Source organism: Mustela lutreola, chromosome 10, assembly GCF_030435805.1.
Source record: "Mustela lutreola isolate mMusLut2 chromosome 10, mMusLut2.pri, whole genome shotgun sequence".
NCBI classification, from domain to species: Eukaryota; Metazoa; Chordata; class Mammalia; order Carnivora; family Mustelidae; genus Mustela; species Mustela lutreola.
This window is the reverse complement of record NC_081299.1, coordinates 54361551-54383160: the sequence shown is the minus strand read 5'-3', so window position 1 is coordinate 54383160 and position 21610 is coordinate 54361551. Positions and strand designations below refer to the sequence as shown.

Here is a 21610-nt window from a genome sequence, read left to right as displayed (position 1 = left end):
TGCCCTTCTGGGCCTGTTTTCTCTCCCATAAAATGAGGAAATTGGACTACAAGGTCATTAAGGTCCCTTGCAGATTGGATAGTTTATAAAGAAGGCTTCATTCATGCTTCTCCAGGACTATTCCTCCAGGAATATTCACCCCACAAGATAGGATTAAGAGTTCCATGTCCCACATTTGTAGTTTGGAAGCAAGGTTGGTTGGTTGGCTGGTTTGCTTTTCAGGATTATCCAACTGCAACCCTACAGTCCGTTACAGGGAATTCGTACCGCCAGGTATGTTTTAGCAAAACTGATCAACTCAGTCATATCAGAGTCAGAGAATATTGGAGCTGGAAGTGATCCGAGACGCCACAGATTCCAATTGCCTCATTGTACAGATGAGGCAACCGATGTTATCTTTTGTTGGTATGAGGGATTATTTTTCCTCCCTGCATTTCCCAAGAATATTTAAAATTTTATTCTGTCTAGTCTGTTTGGTCAGAACTACCTTGCGCACGCACGCCCACACAAACACACACACACTCCTAAGGCTGAGTCTCTAAGGATTGAGATTCTAACACCTTCCCCAACAACCTATTTTTGATCAAGTAATTTTGGGAATAACAAGAAGCCAAAAGACTGGTTTTCCTCAAGAGATGTGCCAAATGGCAAATGAAACATTCAAGAGAGCGTTGATGTTTGCCTGTTCCACACAGTGTGGACCCTGAGAGCTCATCCTTACTCTCTTATCAGCTTTCTCATTTAATAGCTTATGATGATAAGAGAGAGATCAGTCTGCTAAACTATTCTTGCCGTCCTTGGTGAGCAGCTGGTGAAACCTGCTCCAAGTGCACAGAGCTGTGTCCGTGAAGTCTTAGACGACAGAGGGCTCCTGCAGCCTTCTTCCAGTCCCGAGAGTGTCTCCTGAGACGACAGACAAGCCCTGGCATTTTAAAACGCAATGTTTGTGAGAACAAAAATAAATTCTTACACTACTCGATTTCTTCTTCTCCCCCCTAGTCATTAACCTGGAAAATGTTAGACTTCCAGTTCATGAAAAATTCCTGGGTGTTGCACAGAGCAGAGTACATCTAAAAGGGACAGTGGAAAGGGTGCCCGGGTGGCTCAGTCATGACGTGTCTGCCTTCAGCTCAGGTCTTGATTTCAGGATCGTAGGACCGAGCCCTGCAACAGGCTCCCTGCTCAGCAGGAAGCCTGCTTCTCTCTCTCTCCCACTCCCCCTGCTTGTGTTCCCTCTCTCTGTGTGTATCTCTTTGTCAAATAAATAAATAAAATCTTTAAAAAATAAAAAAAAAAGGGGGACAGTGGAAGATGCTTGTGTTCAAAGGAACGAAGTGGGGGGGTGGACTGATGGGAGAAGAAAAGGATTGGTCTGTGACACCTGCTGTTCAATTAGATTCCAGCTGCCTCTCAGAACTAAGCTATAGGAAAATTCTTCTCCTTTGTTCCTTGACAAAGGTGTTGTAACTGCCACTGGAGCAAACCAGGTGCGGAAGGCACCACAGAGAAAACAGCTGGAAAGGCACTTGTTAATCGCGCCCAGCCCACCTGCTGCCGGTTGGGGCTCTGCACTAGGCTGATCAAAGATTGATCTGCTGATAGCAGAAACGGCTTTGGAATTAGATAAACAGGATTGATTTTTAAAAATAAAACCAGAAGAGGTGTGTGTTGCCCTAAGGCCCCAAGGCACATGGTCATGGACTTGAAGATGTGTCTCGATGCCAAAAACAAAGGGAGGTGTGATGTTCAGCTGTAAGAACGGGTTGGTTCCCTGAGTAGTGGAGTTCTGTGTACGGGCATAATTCAGCGATATTTGAAAGTCAACAGAATCAGCATCTAAATGTTACCTATTTATTTTAAAGTACCCTTATTAAAGAAAAATACCATCCAAATAGCTTCACGATACAGTAGAATGGCTTTAAACACATGAGCTCAGAGATCCCAACTAATCAGACAAGATGCCTGACAGGGGTTGAGGATCTCCGATGCAAACCTGTTCTGACAGCATCATGTGTTAAATACCAGCAATGTGACAACACAGCACAACAGATAAAAAGCATCAGATTGGGAAGATAATGATGCAGCCTGCAGAAAGCCCAATCTTTCAGAGACAGAAGATTCTTCTCTTCCCATTGATCTTTAAGAAATAACTTAGCAAGGCAATAGTCAAATTACTTCCAAAGCTTGTTCCCATGGGCCAAATCATCACACTGTTATTCTCCAACCATATCTCTTACAAACCACCTAAGAGGAAATATTCTGCTCCAGGTCCAGTTATTGGGAGGATGTAAAGAATACCATGTCAGAAGAGCCAATAGTCTGGTCCTTCAGGTTTGGATGACTGGACCCCCAACCCCAGCCCCTTCAGAGGTCTCGGCCAAGATGAAAGTGGGTAGGTGGATAAGGGTGACCTGAGGTACACAGAAATACAATCAGCCTATAATAATCTTCTCTCCCTGATGGCATTCTTTTTTCTTGAAAACATCTTTCTGCTTATTTTTTTTTTTTAACCTTAAATGTTCTCCTTAGTTCTTATTCGAAATGGCTTTTTCTGTGACTTAACCCCATTCCAAGCTGATGGGTTGCAGAGATTCATATGGAAAAATCTCAATTATGGAACAGGTTTCCCAGTTAATATCTTACCTAAGAAGGTATTTGAAATATATTCAGAAACCTGGTTCCCTGATCGGCTCATCTCTGAGAGGTGTGTCAGCTCCCGGTTCAGCATTCTTTTGAACTGTGTATGAAGAAGAAAAATATATTATTCACCTAAAAATTAGCAAATGATCACTTAAGATGTTTTCAACTTTACTGAGAACCAAGAGATTGGAGGAGCAGATACAATTAAATAAATGATACTGCGTCTACAAAACACCCCCTTAATGCAAAATCATTCCAATGTCACCCTAGGGAGAAATAGAGGTTTTCTTAAGATTTCTTAGAATTAACATTTGATTTCTTCTGAAGATGCGAACATAGAAAAAAGAATTTCAATAGAGGTCAAGACAATTTCACTTGAAAAATGTAACAACTTTTAAAACCCATTTATTAGAAATCATCTCGAAAATATTACTTGAGAGATTATATGTGAAAAGTTGAAGAGAACACTAAAGGGAAAAAGAAGCATCCTTTAAAAATCAAGCTGCAGAGAAAGAATCGGGTTAAAATACAACACAGTCTACTCGAATACGATGTAATATAACATCCCCTTATTATACAATAAGCAGCCTCTGCGAGCTAAGGGACAACACAAATTAAATCGTTACAGATGTTTTTCTACTTCACAGAAAGCATACAGATGTAAATGTTTCACATTCTATCAAAGACACATAACAGAATCAAATGAACCCACCTTGATGTAACCCCAAGATACAGATAACAAATAGTTTGCCTCAGGCATTTTGGAATGCTCTCCTTGCCACAATCCACAAATCCCTTTGAAAGAATTCACTGTTCTGAGAGAACAACCCCGAAAAGGACTGGGAAAGCCGGGAAAGCCGAGCAGATTCAGTGGTAAAATCATCAAAACTTATAAAAGACAGAGTCTCCAAAATTTAGGGCATTTCCTAATCCAAACAAAGCCCATCTTCGCACTCCATTCTTACAAGAAGCTTATGCTCCCTGCTTCTTTCCTGGCAGAGAGAGTCATGCAATCAGGAATTGCACGAAGGAACGAGAGTCTGTCTAAATGTATTCAGCTGGCTGGTTTGCAGCACTTATGAATTATGAATAGTCCTGGTGGCCGAAGGGGTTTCCACTCTAGATTAGTCCTGCTCAGCTGAACTCTGCAAGGAAGGAGCGATTCTTCTTTCCTGAGGGGTTGCCAGACTGGGAAACACAGCCATCTTTTAAAAAGGAGAAGATTAAAATGGAGGAAGCCCCATGAATATTTAAGTAAATCTGAAGTCAGTACCCTCCCCCATTTCAACTAGGTGTTCTTAACCCTCTCTCCACTGCACAGACCGTCCTCCACACAGTCACGCTAATGGTTTCAGAGGGATGGTGCATTTGAGTCATTTACTTTCTCAACGTTTAAAAAAAAAAAAACTGAGAACAGGTAAGAACTGTGCCTGTCTTCACACTAGGCTTTCAGAATACAAAGATTTTTTTTTTTTTAAAGCTAGCTTTTGGGAGGAGTTTTTGCACACTGATGGTGTGTGACAGTGCCTTCAGCCACCCTTTCCAATGAAACAAGTGGGAACAGAATGAACTTATTTCACTTAAAAACTACTTCATTTGTGGGGTGCCTGGGTGGCTCAGTCGTTAAGCATCTGCCTTGGGCTCCGGTCATGATCCCGGGGTCCTGGGATCAAGCCCTCTATAGGGCTCCCTGCTCTGGGGGAAGCCTGTTTCTCCCTCTCCCACTCCCCCTGCTCTCGCTGTCTCTCTGTCAAATAAATAAATAAAATCTTTTTTTTTTAAAAGCACTTCATTTGCAGAATGCCGTCTTCTCCATTCCATCAGCTCATTAATATGCATACTAGATTGCATTCGACAAATGAATCAAACCCCTTAGACCTTTACATCCAGGATCCAGAACGTGCTGGGAAACATAAGCTATCCTTTGCTGCATGAAGGGTGAATTACTTGGGTTATGAAGGACTACACTTTTGGTATTTGAGTATTAAACATCTTTTAATTCTTGTTAGAAATATTTAGGAGTTACACTAAATTTTATTTCATTTTAGCAATCTAGGGCATGTTGAGAAAGTCATTCCCTTCCTGTAGACGCGAGCTCGCTCTCCCTCCCTCCTGCTCTCCTCCCTCCACCCCCCCTTTCCTCGTCAGCCTTAGACAGCAGGGGCTGGAGGAAAGGCAAAGAGGAGAGTCCCACTGCAGTGAGCTTCCCAAGCCCATCCCACTCCCCTCCTTCTCCCTCCTCTCCGTTACCCCACCCTTGGACTCTCCGAAGTTCAAGTACAGCATGCTAAAGCAAGAGCGAAGCACCATGGCAACAGCCCCTACATGCAATTGGCTCTCTTTCCTGTGAGGCTTTCTCCTTTCAAATGAGCATCCTGCACCAACAATGACTTCACTTCAAGCATCCAAGCCCCCGTCATACCACTGCCTGTGCCCAGGAGACCAGGGCCTTTCTAGCTGAAGGCAACGCAAATTAGTATTGTTGCCTGCTGGCTCACTGCACTATGCATTGTTCTCCAAGAGGTTCTGGGGGAACCCTGCTTGCGTATGTGTGTTTTCCCGTGATACAATATGTAGTTAGCAGTCGCCAGGGATGTCCGGATCAATTGTCTCGGCTGTTGTGTTTTACTGATGGAACCTCTAGGCAGCTTTGAACTCCAGGTGAATCGTGTAAGTTCCAAATTATTTATTTTTCAAGACAACTTGCTTGGTCATAGTGGCCTCTCATTTTTACTTCTCAAAAGTCAGGCCCCTATGCTCAAGACTTGGAAGCCAGAAAAGACAGGTTTGTATGCTCTGACTGATCAGCTAAATTTTGGAAAAGAGGGAAACTATACTTGGAGCACTGCTAAAATGTCTTGGAAAAAAGCCGAGACAGATAATTTCTTAAACTATGTCTCTGCATAAGACTTAACCGCAGGTAACATTCAAACACTCCATCCTCATTTGGTTTCTTCGGTTGCTAAAATATTTAGGAAGATTTTGGAGTCAATCAGGTTAGTACTAGTTCTAATAAAACCATTTTATCATGTATTTGATAAATACATTTTGAATATCTAAAATATGCCAGGAAAAGCATTAAAGATAGAGAAGTGAAAAACAAACAAAAAAACCCAAGAAAACAAATAAAAACAAAAAACAAAACTAAACTAAAAAACACCCTTTTAATCAGCTTTCACCCTAGTAGGAATAGTCAGATACATTGGGGCATGTTGACCCCAACAGTTAACCATCTGGAGAGAGTGGGGCCAGTTCTTAACTAGCTCTGTATAGAAGCAGGGAGAAATTCAATAATAAAAGGCAAGGAAAGGAAAGACTTTTCTCCTTCCTTTCTTTCTATGACCTCCCATGGCTACAAAAACCCTTGAGATACACTGTTATTCTGTCCCAACATGGGAGCCGGGGAAATGGCTCTCAGCTACAGGGCAGAGAAGGAGCCAAACTCCTCACTTTTCCTGCATTGATTATAGAAAGAATAAGCTGTGTAACTAATGACAGATGAATACTATCTCTTCCTTCCCTATCACAGCTAAATTGCTCTCCCATGAGTCTTTTGCTACGGGCATGGCAATGCCACCAAAATTCAAGTCATCCTAAGGTAATCCTAAAGCACATAACGTGATGAAATACACCTATGGAGGTCATTCAGGGTTAGAAACTGACCCAATCCTAAAATGCTGCTTAGCAACAACCATTGGTTTCCCTCCTCCGTGAGGGAGGGCCCAACCACACTGGCTAAGGCCATCAAGGCTCTCATCAAAAAGGATTCATGAAGGGCCCACTTGTGTTGGGCTCTGTATAAACCACGGAAGGTAGCAGACGGGAGCATGTTTTCCATTCTAGCAAACGTAGAGGACAATCAGGCTGGTTAGCACTGACCGTGCGATGTAACAGACTAAGGGGTGGAACAGACGGGAACTGTGTTTGAGGTTAAGGCTGAGGAGACAGTTGGACAATCTGGCTTGGCTTAGTTGGGTTTTCAGGGTCAGACCCCCATATGAGAGTGTTTCTGTTGAGCCAGAGATAGCCACAACGCAGTAGACAAATCCTGACTGTCACTGTCAGCTCTGACCAACAGTCCTGTGAAGTCACTTCACCTCTCATATTGAAATGAAAATGATGCATGGTTTTCGGTTCTAGGCCTTCCAACCTGAGACTGTCATGATGCTAGGACAAGTTCCATTGCATCTCCTATAGACTGGACACAACACTAACAAGCGACGATATTTCCCAGAAAGCAAAGTTCTCTCAAAACTACTGAGAAAAATAACCCAAATTGGAAATGCTTCAGTAGGCAAGAATAAGTCCCCAACGATGGGGGAAACAAAAAAGCATTTCTAATGCCTTCAGAGTTTGATATTCTAAGACTCATGCAGTCTCCCTGTCTACTTATCAGGTTGGGTGTCCAGTCTGGATAGGAAGGTAGAAGAGTTCCTGAGCAAAACTGTGTCACAAGCACTTACAGGGTTGAAAGGGAATGGGCGTTATTTATTTTATCAAATGCAGCAGAGAAATCCACAAACAGGAGCACACTATTTCAAAGATAAATGCGTCTTTACTACCTAACGTACACAGATCCGATTTTTCTGTTAAGAATCTGCCTTCACAAGAAAACCCTGTTAGAGCCTACCTAGAAATAATGTCCCTAGAGGAAATGGCCAAAGCCCCTTTTGAGCACAGACAGCAAAGTTTGTGAATGGACCCTTAGTAACACAAATTCCTCCAATGCTTCCTTAAGCTTACGCCTGCCACTGGATACGCGAACACTGTTAGAAATTGTCGTTCTTTTTTGAAAATGGAAAAAGATATCATTCTCTATAAATGCTTTAATCTTGCTTGCCTCGAATATATTTGCTCTATCAAATCACACGGGAATGTTTTGGGATAGGCTACCTTTAATAGTGGGAAGTTATTTAAAATATATAGTAGCAAATCTGAAAATCAATTATGATATGAACGTTTTGTTTTATGGCCTCAATTTTTCTTTACCTTCAATGCTACATACAGAGATTACTTTCTTCCTAGCCAGTTTGTGTGTATGTGTGTGTGAAACGATGAAACCACTCTATCGTTTTTCTAGATTTCTCATGAGAGGACCGGTTTGAGCTTTGTGCAAAGACCCACAAGCAACCTAGGAGCTCTCTTGGTAAGGAGGTCTTAGCTACACTAACTGCACAGGAGGCGAGGAGCAGAAGGATCTCAGAGATTCGTCCCAGTTCTAAAACTTGGGGGTTTTACATTTCTAAGAATAAAACAATTTAGAAGAGTAATCATACGAGGGGCTAGTATCAAGCACATAGAAGAGCTACTTTTAAGACTCATTTTGGATTGTGAGGGGGTGACCTGGATGTCACCAAGGAGAGAACCTTTAGTGACCCACTCTATCTTCAGCCGATCAAAAACTAGACAAACAGGCACCTTCCTCGCATTGGTAACCTCACGCTGAAGTCAGTAGGTAAAAACTGTGTGGAGAAAAAAAAAAAAAAAAGAAAGGAAAAAAAAAAAAAAAGAGCCAACGAGAGGAAGACCGCTCCAGCAGTTACCCCTGTGGGTGGCCGTCTACGCAGGAGCCCATCTGTGAGACAGGCGCCTTATTGTGTGGGACCTTCCTGTTTTTGCAGTATGAAACCACTGCCCAAGTCATTAAAGTCACAATGACTTTATTAGGGACTGCATTTTGACTCATATTTTACACTTTGTTAGTCACAACTTAATCAGAATTCCTGGGCATCGGGAAAGCAAAGGGGCTGAAAATTCCTCCTCAGAATGCTAGCGGTGGTAGCGGGAGTCACAACAGCTCAGGGCAACCCACACGTCAGGAGGGCTGGTCTCTGTCTCAGTTCTGGCACAAACTCCCTGTGTGATCTTGGGTTAAGACAAACTGACTTCTGGGGGTTCGGGTTGTTTTTAGCGATGGGCATGGCTTCTTTTGTTATAAAATGGCTAATTTCAAATGTTCTTTCTGATTCCGAAGCACTGCTTCTTCATACCCTTTTTTTCCCATGGAAAGAAGACACAAAGAAGTGAAGAACTCTAATTACTAAGTACCTACCCTTTTTTTTTTTTTTGCAAAATCTGATGTAAACAAAAAAACAGGGGTTTACTGTATTTTCTCTAGAACCCTTTATCAAACTCACGATTTCCACAATTCTTAACATTTGAGATCATCTGGCAGCGAGTGTTCCGTCTCTTGTCTCCTTTTGCTCTTTCCCTATCATCTGTTTGAAACTCGATGTCACTGTTTAGCATATTTGAGAGGGAAATTAAGTTGAATTGAGTGAGTTGGTAACAGGATTTGGGATGGAAGAATATGCCACTAGTTGTCCACTAACATCTCTCCACTAGAAACCATAGTCCCATGATGGGCCATACCAGAAAACAAGCCCTGGTGTGTGAGTATCTGGAGCACACTGCTGGTACACGAGGGAATAAAGTGAGGTCATTTTAACTGTCCATGTGCCACATCAGAACGAAATTCATCTAAGCACACCAGAATTGAGTGATTCTCTTCTTAACTGTCCAGAGATGTAGTAATCCACAACAAATAAAGATTGAAAAAGAAGCACAAACATCTCTGGCATATTCTGCGACAAAACATTGGCATTTATGATGAAGCTAAAATTGAATAAACTCCATTTGCTGCTTAAAGGACAAGATCTGCTCGGGTGACATTTTAAAAGTCCAAAGAGGGACAGACCCATTAGTATTTTCTACACAGAACTGAAAAACAAAAAGCAAAGCAAAGCAAAACAAAACAAAAGACCCTCAAAAGAATTTAAATACAACACTCCACAACTTGACAGTAGGTCTTAAACAGCCCTCAAAATTAGTAGGTGTTTCTTCCTACCTATTTATTTATCCTCTTTGCTGCTGTCCATTTTTCTTAGAATTTCTGAAACTTTTCAAGAGGAGATATGGCACAGAGTATTGGGACACTCAGAAATGGACCTCTCCTACACCCAAACTAATTCCCTTAGAAATGTTCAGAGAAACTTCCCATGACTTAACATTCCCTTAATTCCAAAAGTTGTTGCAATGATATAATTAAATAGACAAAAGACACTTTATTTATACCCAAAGACGTGTTGAAATTTTAGGTAAACAGTAATTTTTTCTTAGTATTAAGTGTGTTCTAGATAGTTCATGTCCCAAATATCCCATAAAGAGACTGGATTTAAAAATCATACACTCATATCTTGTTAGGTTTAGAGGTATTGTGTATTTTAAAATAATTGAAAATTTTCAAACTTGTTCTTTTTGACAGAGGTCTTTCCTTCTGGTGAGAAACACACCACCACTGTCTCTGTTACTAGAGCTTCACAGTTTCATTTTATGTAGTTGAGACACTTCTTTTATCTGGCTGTTAATAGAAATAGCATCCCCTCCCCTAAAAAATGAGAGATAATTTGGCAAATCTGGGGTGCTGGCCTGACAAAGATAGCAAAGGCCTTTCTACAGCAGATATCATAAATCATTGCAGCCAGTGACAAAAAGCAAGGGATCAAGGTACACTATTTAGTTACCCTTTTGTTTCTGCATTTAAGCCATCTATCCTTTTTCTGTGCATAATGGCTAATATTTAACCTCAAGCTTCTAAAGCCAGTTCTAAGGCCATGGGTATTAATGTGATTCCAAAGCAGATGACTAAGGTTTCTGTCGAACCATTTCATGGCCAGAAGTCCTACAACTTACTTTTTTTTTTTTTAGAATTTTTAATTTTTTTACTAACATATAATGTATTATTAGCCCCAGGGGTACAGGTCTGTGAATCGCCATCTTACTATATTTTTAAAATTAGAAATCTTACCATGGACTAGACCCATACCCATCCAGTAGCGTCCTCTACTGACCAGCAGAAAACAAGATCTATGCCTCAAGACCTTCACATCTGACTTGAAAGTCATTGATGCAGAACCCCCAATCAGGTTGAGTCCCCAAACAGGTGCTTTCTTTTCATAACCCCATAACTATTAGTCTTGACTCTCTTTACGAACTGATTTCCAATTTTAGTTTATAATGTCTCCTGGTTTGTTTAAAATTCTGCACTAAGTATTACCTTAATAGAATCCTCAATATTTTTGCAGCCACAAATACCTACCATAGCTTGTTTTTGAGAATATTCTACCCTTTTAAATACATCATGTGACATGTATTGTGTTTAATATTAATTATATTGATTTCTATTAACTATGTTATGTTCATATCCCCTTTGAGATAAGAGACAATGTGATGCTTCAAAGCCTGCCAGGGGAATCATTACTTCTGTTTTCACAGTTTCCCAGCACTGGAAATTTGTAAGATCAACTCTAGGGACCATCTAATGAATAAAGGAAACCTATGGGCTACGTAGACTTAGCATTTTATTCCCTGAAAACATGTAAGTGATCTGCTCTGGCATTTTGGTAATCCCTACACTGGACTATGCACTTGCAAATTGAGAAGAATCTGCCACTTGGTGGAGGGTAGAATGTATTTTTAAACTATAAAGGATGAAAACAATGGTCTCATCTAATTTTATTCTATAAAAAATTCTATTGTGCATTTCATTTTCTTTTTTTTAAGATTTTATTTATTTTTTGAGAGAGAAATAGAGCATGAGCATGAGCAGAGGGAGGAAGACAGAGGGAGAAGCAGACTACCCACTGAGCAGAGAACCCAATGCAGGACTCGATCCCAGCACCCTGGGATCAGGACCTGAGCCGAAGGCAGACGCTTAACTGACTGAGCCATCCAGGTGCTCTGCATTTCACTTTCTTATTAGCTACCATAATTTAAAATAGATGGATGAATGCTCTGCACAACACTGAACCCCAAGATGTATAGTTTGTTGGTTCATGGAAGGCTAATAAAGGTAGTATCAGAGCTGGAAGTATAGGTCACACATGAAGTAGAGGGGGTTCTGGTTATAGTTGGCCTTCCCAGACAGTTCCAACAGCATAAAGGGGACTCTAACAGCAAACTCAACATCATACTAACATGCCATCGGGTCAGGTGAGCATCCAGCTGAGTCTGCCAATAAAATTCAAGTCTGAGAAACTTGGCAAGTCACTGAGTCTCTCAGAGACTAAGTTTTTCCAACTTTAAGACTTTAAAATGGGTTAGAAATAATATATGTATGACTGGCAAAGTGTAGCACTTGTCCTTTATCTCACAGGATTTATACTTGAAGCTGATGCTTTATTTCTCAGTTTTGTCTCTGAATTTAATTTGATTTAATTTAAGAGGCGGGGAGGAGAAGAGGGAGAGAGAGAGAATCTCAAGCAGGTTCCATGCTCAGTGTGGAGTCGTCGCAGGGCTCGATCTCATGACCCTGAGATTATGACCTTGAGATTATGACCCTGAGATTATGACCTGAGCCGAAATCAAGGGTCAGATGCTCAACCAACTGAGCCACCCAGGAGTCCCAGTTTTGTCTCTGAATGTTGAAAGAATTTGAGCTTATCGTAGGGTCTTCACGTGGGCTTGCTTTTGGGTGGAGCTTTCAGCTGGCTCAATGATATCCAAACTCATCTTGTTGACACTAGCTGGTAGAATTCTAACTACAGAATTCCCACAATATGCTACCGTAGGTGTGACGCAACACTATATCATTTTGATTACATGACACACGAGTTACTCATAGAAGTTCTGGCTCTCTGGTTGACATTTAGATTATTCACCAGTCTAAGGAGTGTAAACCAGAATGGCCAGAAACGTAAATGAAGCCCATCCAATGAAACCATAACTCAAAATGGCCTGGGGTTAGAACTGTATCATTAAAAAAAAAAAAAAAAAAAAAGCCTATTCTGAGACGTCTCGCTGTTGCTAACTCTGTCCATTCATGATTCCATGACTTAGCCAAATTCCTCAAATAAAGAGACTTTAGAACTCTTTGTGTATGAACAAAAGCCACGAATGGCCACCAGTTGCCTGAAATAAGGATAAGTGCACCCAATATTCATCTTGCTTAGACTGCCAAAGTTGAGGTCAGTCCAGTAACACATCCAAATTAATTGAATATGTGCCTGGGAGAGCAGTGAGAGGAGTATCAGCAACATGTCAGGAACAAAAAATACAGCCAGACAATGACAGAATGACTAAATGGCTACACTCCAGACACAACAGATATGTAGAGTGGCTGGGTTTCAGACACAACACGTGTTCATAAACATGTTCCCAGCTGAGTGTGCATCGCCAGGCTCCAAAGGGCTCAGATCCTTGGTCACAGGATGCAGACTTTCCAAGAGAAAGGTTAACCAAATGCTCCAATGCTGAACCAAACAACAGCCCCAATGTGCTTCACATTGCTATTCACAAGAAAAGAGCATTTGATCCTGATGATTTTGTTCTCTATTACCAGACCCTGAATTTGGGAGAAGGTTCAGGAGCAAGCTTTTGCACTTTCTGAGGGTAGTTTGAAGAGTCATTGTACACCAGATGGGAGTTTCTCACTCAACTGAACAATGAGAAAAACAAATTGGGCGTGGCAAGCACCTGCACAGGGCACCGGTGTAGTAGTACAACAGAAACAGGATTCCTGGGTTCTAATGGATTTGCTGTTAACAACGTCGTTGCTTCTGGACAAATTAGATTCCATTTCTGAGACTCATGCAAGGGATATTTATCTGAATGTCTACCATGTGTCTAGAGTTATTTGAAATTCTGGGACTACTCTAGCAAAAGAGTTCATGTTCCCAATAACCTCATAGTCTAAACGGAAGAGATGAGTAAAAACCAAGTTTCATGACAGAAAAATCAAGATCATAAATTTGTGACAGCCAATTGTAAAAACCCACAAGGTACTGGGTTAGGATAATTAGAGAAGTTCTCTCCAAAGAGGTAAAATCAGAACTGAGGCCTGAAAAATAAGAAGGGACCTGGACTGAGCTCTAGTTTTCAAAGTCTATGATTACATGTTTTGTTACCAAGTTGTATAAGAATATAACAAATTACCTTGTGGATTTCCCTTTAACTTTTATTTTTAAATCATTTGACTTTGGGGCAAAAAAGAACAAGATTTCATTCTAGGGCATCAGCAGTGAGTAGCTGAAAGGCTTGGACAAATCAGTGATGTCTCTTGCATCCTGTTTCACACGGAAAAGGGGGATACAGTAATGCCTTCCTCCTCGTAAGCATCAGAATGAGATCACACAGGGAGAGCTCTGTGTAAGCAGGAAAGCCCTCTTCAGGTATGTTTCCTTACCTTGCTACCTTGGATCCGGCAACACAAAAATAACAAACAGCAGCGCATTTAGAGAAAGTGGCCCTTTATTTAATGCTCTATCCCAGGACCATAGGGAACTTCGAGAGCAAATAAGCTTTAAAGTGAAGAAAGGGGCCTTAAAAATCCCCACATCGCTCTACAACTAATATTCCCTTGGGCAGAATCAGAGTTCTCTGGGAAATACAGTCCTGGATCACAGGGCTAGATTTGAAAAGCAGAGCTCAAGACAGAAAAATCTTTCCTGAATTCTTCCTCACTAATATTTGCTCCTCTTTTCTTACCTTTATGAAAAACGGCTCATATTTTACTTGTTTTAACCCAACATATTCTCTTGCTTCAAAGAAAGACCATTCCTGTCCAGAGATTCATGTTTTTATTTATTTTTTTGCAAAACTCTCTTATTTTAGGATTTACTAAGGGCCCTTAAGGTTGTTTCTTGAAAAGCAAAGTATGGCCTTTCTTAGTTTGAAAATGCTCTATGCCCCATCTACAATGCGGCATTAGACAATGACCTTATCCTGTGAACATAAAGGAGGAGAGTATTAACAAAAGAGTATTTTTAATTAGTGTAATCAACATTAGATAATTTTTTTGAGATTAAATTATACTGATTTAAAAATATTTTAAAAATCATACTGGTAAAACCTGATGAGATTTCAGGGAACCTTCTGTGCAATGGGTAAGAAAGATGCAAATAAATTTCATGCAACTAGATCCTGAGTGTGTTAAAATACAGCAGGGAAAAATTCAGTGACCGCTCACCCTGTCCCCAACATAAATGAGTTACTGGACTTGGTCAAGTAAATGCAGATATATTTAAATCATTCTGACTTGGTTACAGAATGGAACTGGCAATAGCAATCAAACAGATAAGGGGCTGAGGCAGGGAGAACACTGTGCCCTCTCAGCTGGGTAGATGGGTAGCATCCGGCTGGCTACATATGTGTCTGAGCAATGAGCAGGACATCTAGAGCATGTGTTGGGAGACCTTTCATTAGTGATCTGTCAGAGTCCCTAGCTTCTCACAGTCAAATGGGTGTGCAAGAGCATACCAAAAATTCATATTACCACTGGATAGTCTAAGCATGTTCCATGAAATTTTTGAAAATACTAAAAAATATTTCCATCTTTAATATCATGCTGTGCCCAGCAGCAAGGTCATTACCTGACCTAGAATCCATCCAAAGCCCTCAGGTCAACACATTTCTTAAATCACCCAATCAAGAAGAATTTCAGAGAAATTTTTTTAATAAGATAAAGCCCAAATCAACCACCACCAACTGACAAAAGCCTTCATCTGTTTTTCGCTTTTCTCTTGACTCTTACACAGAAATAAAGCTATGACTCTTTGAGACTTTTTAGTCCTACCACTGAGCTTACACGGAGTCTCAAAAAAGTCAAGACACCATTGCAGGCCTCAAGAGCTTACAATCTGGAATAGACTTACATAAAACCTCAGAGAACTAAAATACTAGTTATGATACTAACCAGTAAGCTAGGTAAGAGAATGGTTTATGGAAATCTGGTCAAAGTCAGAGTACCTAAGTCAAGGTTTCAAAAAAAGAAAGCCAAGAAACCTGGCACTAGGAGTAGGTTCATAGTATGGGCTCGATGGTGCATTTGAGTCAAAGGGAAGTCTTTAAGGCAATGGAATGCCAAGAGAGAAGTAAAGGTCTATATTTCTTCATTCTCAAGTTATCATAAAACTCTTACTTATATTCTTAAGCCAGGTTTTCTTACTTTCTTTCTTTCTTTTTTTTTTTAAAGCCAGGTTTCAATAGATTTTCTGACATCAAGGAAAGAGAAGAAGTTGGAAGTCCATGGTTTGGCCAGTAGGAGCTACTAAAACTTAGTATCATTTCGATTACGTGAAGATAAAAATGTTAATCCTGGCTGCCTTTGCAAAATGAGATTTTCTTTTCTGATAGTATGCATACATAGTATATTTTGATGATATATACATATATTTTAATTCAGAAATTAAAACAGCAAAATGTGAAGAAAAAAAAAAACCAGCAATGCCAAAGGCATTTAAAGTAACTCATTCCAACTATTTCCTTCCAGATTTTGAGCACACAGTTTTCAGGAATACTAAATTAGTTCTCTTTACTTGAAGTCATTAGGACGTGGATAGCTTTTACTCAAGAAAGGTAATGAGGACAATGAGAAGGTTAAAATCAATGCAACTGATAGTGGGACCATCCCATGTCTTTAAGTATAATCAGCCTTTTGCTGAAGATGAACAGCAAAGTGGATTTGTAATCGGACCAGTATTTCACTACCTTAATCTTCTGCTAATTAACCTTGTGACTCTGCAGAAGTCATATCATAATGAAATTATATTTTATTTAGATTGTGTTTTATATTTTACAATGATCTTCAGAGTACATTAGATATTTAATCCTCAGTTTCTATCATCCTCATCTATAAAATACAAGGACTTCAAATCAATGATATCTAAGGTTCCCTATTGGGTTTGAAGTTCTAGGATTTTGTTTAAGGCAGCCATGGGAGACTATAACTGGAAAAAATATATTTTGATCTTTTTCTGGCTTGGTTTATCACCTTTCACCATCCGTACTGACCAAAGACATTACATAGTCGCCAAATGACCATTTCACTTTGCCCTGTCTGATTAGCTTTAGCTCATAGCCTATATGGTTGAGTTGGAAAGGTATTTTTATTTAATAACAACTTCTCTTTTTACTGTTTTCTTTTCCAAAGTGCGTAACTAAAATTTACCTTTTCAGATAGCAAATGACAAAAACTCTTGTCATATATCTACACCTTCTAAAATTGGTTTAATCATTTTTATGACCGATATCTGTACTCAAATTTCAGTTGCACAATTGCTGAAGGTTATAACCTCGTACACTATGCTGCTAACAGTAAAAGGAACTTGGCCATTTAAAGTTTTTAAGAACAATTTTAAGACTGCCATACTTTGAACAGCTAAAAAATATAAGTGAAACTGAGCTGCGAAGATGAAACTTATTTTCAATAAATTCGCTGAACTTCAATTTCTGAAGGCTTTAGGTTTCAAAGGTGGTACATTTCTAAACTGCAACTAATTATCAGAAAGAAACACGGGACTGATGAGCAGAAATCCATGATTTATAGCCTTTAAAACGCAGCTCCATAAAAAGAAAAAGACCATCAGGAACTTCTTAAAGAGAAGAAGATTATCAGGCACTTCCCAAAACAGAAACAAAAGAAACAGAAGTTTACTGTCTTCTTCATTTCTAAATAACTTAACAGCCCTTTCTTTGTGGAAACACTTGGCTACTTTAAAGTAAATCAAACAAAGGAAGTTACAGTAAAATATCCAGGAGACTAAACAGTTTGGCACCAGTGGAGGGAAACATCACGTACAATTGGGCAAGACAGAGAGGGCTGGCAGGTCCCTGAAAAATGCTAAAGTGGAGGATGTGCTGGGACGCACATCCACTGTTGGCACAGAGCCTTCCAGAGTGTGAAATCTATTGACTGTGGCACAAGTCTGCCCTCGCAGCTTCGGTTTGGTGAGTCCTGGCTTCCAGAAAGCTGATGTCTCTCCACTTGCTGAGCATACTTTTACGCAGAAGGCAAACTGTGGGAAGATCAGCCCAAGACTAGGGTTCATCCTTGGCTCTTCTTTCATAGAGAACAATGGTACCAATTTGGGAAGACTTTTAGATGAGGACGCATTCGAAAAAAAAAATTAAAGACAAGAAAGAAGTAGGAAAAAAATGTGAAACAGACGTTTATTCCATTAAATCACTGTAATTCCATTTTTTACAACTAGCATTCTGGATTTATATTTGATACTCCAAACATAGTTGTCTGATTTTCCCCCCCATAGGGACAGAAAGGCTCCCCTTAAAATGACTTATTTATCAGATTTTGATAATGTAATCTTGTCTTACCAGCTAACCAGGGGTGCAGCAATCAAAGGTAAAGTGGCCTGACTTCACTTCTATTTCATTTGTAGAGATTTAATCAGTTTTTTTGCTAGTTTTCAAGTGAAACTAGCAAAAAGATGTGTGTGGGGGGTGGCTGGTAAATGGATTAGACCTCAATGAAGGAAACAGTTCTGTAAATATCAATGAAGAAGTATTTAAATTAACCAAAGGAGATTGAAAATCAAAGTTACTAAAAAGCACTAAACTTTCAAAATCTTTGATTTGTTAAATTTTCAAAGAGCAGAACTTAGAACACTGGATTACACAAGAGCCCTGTACTGGGCTCCGTGCTTGGCTGGAAGCCTGCTTCTCCCTCTCCTGCTCCCCCTGCTTGTGTTCCCTCTCTCTTTCTGTGTCTCTCTCTGTCAAATAAATAAATAAAATCTTTACACTCGCAATAATACAACTTATTTTGTCATAGAAAGTAACTGAGATAATGCCAGATAAAAAAACAGCTTACTCTTCTCTTTCTTCTTTGTTGGAAGACAAAATGTAATGCAGACAGTCTATATCTTACCTCTAGGAAACCTCCCTGTATTAATTATTGCTACTGAAGCACTGCTCCTCTGTTTCATGGTCTTGGGACATGTGTTAGAAAGGATGTAATATATGATGAAATTGCCCCAACTTTTTGGATGATAATTTTCAAAAAAAAGAATAGCCTCTCCCCATTTTTTTTAAATGTTGGGGAAGGGGTATAAAAAGGGGATTTGGGGGTTGGTTGTCTTTTAAACAAAACTTCATTGTTTTCTCTTAGACCATGTTAGAGAAATGGGGAGAACAAATAGATACTGAATTGAGCAAACCTGTCCACAAGCGGCAGCAGATTCGTTTAACACTGTTATTTACCTTTTTGATGAGTGCTTTACAGCCATCTTCTGTAACTATGGTTATTCTCCTCCTTATTATCTGTTAACAGACACTGCTTCCCAGCCAGGGAGACTGAATTTAAGGTTATTAATGGCTGGTGTGGAGGCCCAGAATATGGTCATTGCAGACCAGGATTCTGAACCAGACCTAAACAAGCAATGATGGCCAGAGTTCCAAGAATAAGACCTCCCAGAAATGACAAAATTTCCTTGTAAGCGTTACTAAATACCTTTCTGTTTCGATATTTATCTGTCCCACCGGGATCAGTGACGGTGAGTCAGGTGGCCCTGGGTGTGAATCCCGCTCTCTTCTTCACCTTAGGCAATGTAATTCAACTCTTTAAACCTCACTTTACTATAAAATGGAGACAAGAATAAATAGTATATATTTCCGAGGGTTGCTGAGAGTATTACTGACAATGTAGGTAAAGGGACTCAGCACCACGTCTGCACAGATAACAGAAAGCTGTAAAATTAGTTTGGCTGTCGACACTGACTGTCCCAACCATAAATGCAAGAGCTGCAAGACTCCATGGAAACAGTCTTCTCCAACTATTTCGTTTTGTAGATAAAGAAAAGCAAAGATTCCTAATGAATTAACTGTTTACGGGAATATTCCTAAATGGAGGCAAAGCTAGACTTCAAACTCATGGCTTCAACCTAGGTTCCTTTCCCTTTGATGCCTCCAGTTCTATAGAAGTCTGAGAGAAAAGAGAGAAAACTTGGATCGAAAATGTTCAAGTGTCCCAGCTGGCTGTCAGAACTGATTTTCCTTCTATTCTTCCCTCGAATCGAGGTCATTTCTAACATGTGCAGGGCCACATAAATAGGTCTGAATAAAGACAGAAATCAAGCTACCTCCAATGCTCTTCCTACCTCAACAGACATCCCTTCCTAGCAGCTGGGAAGGTCAACTTGAAGTACACATTCTTGAATTTCCTGGTTATGGCCGTGCAGGGGGACCTAGCTCCAGGACCGTGCCCTGTCCCATTTCTTCCCCCAAAGAACACACCTTCCCACACCCTTCTGGCACCACCTGCCCGTACAAGCTCCTCCCACACACTTCTTTCAAGCTCAACTGCTGCTTCTTGGCTACTCTTTGGGCCCAAGTGAGTTCCTGCAGCATCTCTAGGAAAGAGACCTGCACAGGCCCTGGAACAGGTTTCAGAACCATTGGGCAGAGAATGCAGGGGCCCAGTGGATGCAACGTGGTCCTGGGCAGACACCACAGCTGCCCCTGGGCCCTGCCGGCTTCTCACCTCCTGCAGCAAAGCGCAGCCAGTGGACAAGCCCAGGCTCTCCTAGAGCAAAGGATCCAGGAAAAGGACCCCTCGTGCCCTAAGGGTGGGAATGCTCTGTTTGTATCTTTTAACTTTGGGCAAAAGTAGAAGTAATCCCCTCCAGTGATTGGTCACCTGCCTATTATCTTCCTGACATAGCTCTGAGAGGAACCTGTTGACCAAGAAGATCTATTCCCTTCTTGGTTCTGCTGGATCTGACATTTCCCATACTTATTGATTATTCAGTTAGAAAGAAAATGACTCGCCCAAGTGTGGGGCAAACAGACTATCAGAGTCACATTCCAGTATCCTGTGGCTTGAGTCCCGAGGGGCTCTAGGCTGATAGAACTATATGAGTTTATTCCTTTCCACCCAAGAGCACAGGCAATTATCTGTCTTTACTTTCAATACTCTCTCGTGCAGACACACCTGAAGAACCGGAAAAATAAACCTGCGTGGCCAGAAGGACTCACTTCCCCTTTGATGGTATCTGCCGCTGACTTCAGGATACCTTCAAAGGAAAAGGACCTTCTATCTCCCTGTCTTATCTTACAGATTTCCTTAGCAAACCTGGACTGAAGGGCTAGGTCCTGAGGCTTCATTCTGAAGACTCTACTGATAATATGCAGGACTGCTCTTCTCAACAATGAAACTTGCATTTTCACCGAGAGAGGGACCAAAACCTTTGTCCTACACATAAAAACAGCCCCAGGACAAAGCTGGTCAAGAAAGAACAGGAGAACCGGAGAGTGTTTTTGGGGAAGTCAGGCTAGTGACAAGCTGCTTGAACAGAGCTCCTCGCTGAATACCACAGCATGTTCATCTTTTGAAAAACCTTCAACATGCTGGGTATAAATGACCCCTTTGATACTTTCCCCTGAAAAGTTGAGGCGACAGACTCTGCTCCTGAGTAAAACTCCCTGTCCTTGCCAGTCCCAACTACGCCTCACTGGGATTGTTTTGTGCTGGGCCTTCCTCAGCCACTGTTGTTGCAACTCTGTACTTTTCTGACGGAGTCTGTCAGGAAGGAGACAGGAAATTCTAGTCACCCGCACAGCAGCTGCGCCATTCCTCCTATCCTCCTCCAATGACGTCGGTTGGCTTTGGTGACACGAGGTCAGGAACTGAGCCACAGCGAAGGTCAGGAAGATAGGTCAGTGTTTATGCCGTTGTTGGGCTGGGGATCCTGCTGGGGCTATTTGCTTTCTTCCTTGCTATACTGTTTCTCTTTCCGTTCCTCTTTTTATAATGCAGAGCCAAAGCATCCTGTTTTGAAAACATCTGACTGTTTTGTCACCGAGGAACTCATGCTCTGATGCGCTTAGGCTGAAGTGTAAGACAATTCTTCTAATTCAGGAGGCGATAAAAGTTGAAACAAAAATTAATGAACAAGTCTAAGAAGCCAAATTGTCGTTACAGAAAACAGTTAAAACAGTTCTAACACGTCTAACTGAACTTGGGCTGCTGGCAGAAGGTTCACTTGACATCCTTTTCATCTTGCAAAACAATGTCATTGCCTCATAAAACTGCTGAATTTATTTCATCTTTGGGGAAAAACAACCTATAATATTAACCCGGCTGGCTGCATCTTTCTCTATAATCCTGTAATTCCATCTGGCCTGTGGCCAGCATTAGGAGAAATGAAGGAAATTGGGGTCTAGAGGGAGACTATGTTTC

At 40.8% G+C, this 21610-nt stretch overlaps 1 protein-coding gene across 7 annotated transcripts in view; it reads right to left on the bottom strand.

Annotated features, from left to right (window-relative positions):
* The window catches only part of PDE4B (phosphodiesterase 4B), a 566020-nt gene that overhangs the window by 16495 nt on the left and 527915 nt on the right, over window positions 1-21610 (bottom strand). For 6 of the 7 annotated variants that reach the window (XM_059135175.1, XM_059135176.1, XM_059135173.1 and 3 more), the window contains one exon: window positions 2644-2737. In XM_059135175.1, coding sequence (XP_058991158.1) covers window positions 2644-2737 — 94 coding nt within the window. Of the gene's footprint in view, window positions 1-2643; window positions 2738-3352; window positions 3847-21610 lie in introns of those variants that run through there. The other variant, XM_059135178.1, reaches the window with a different exon arrangement.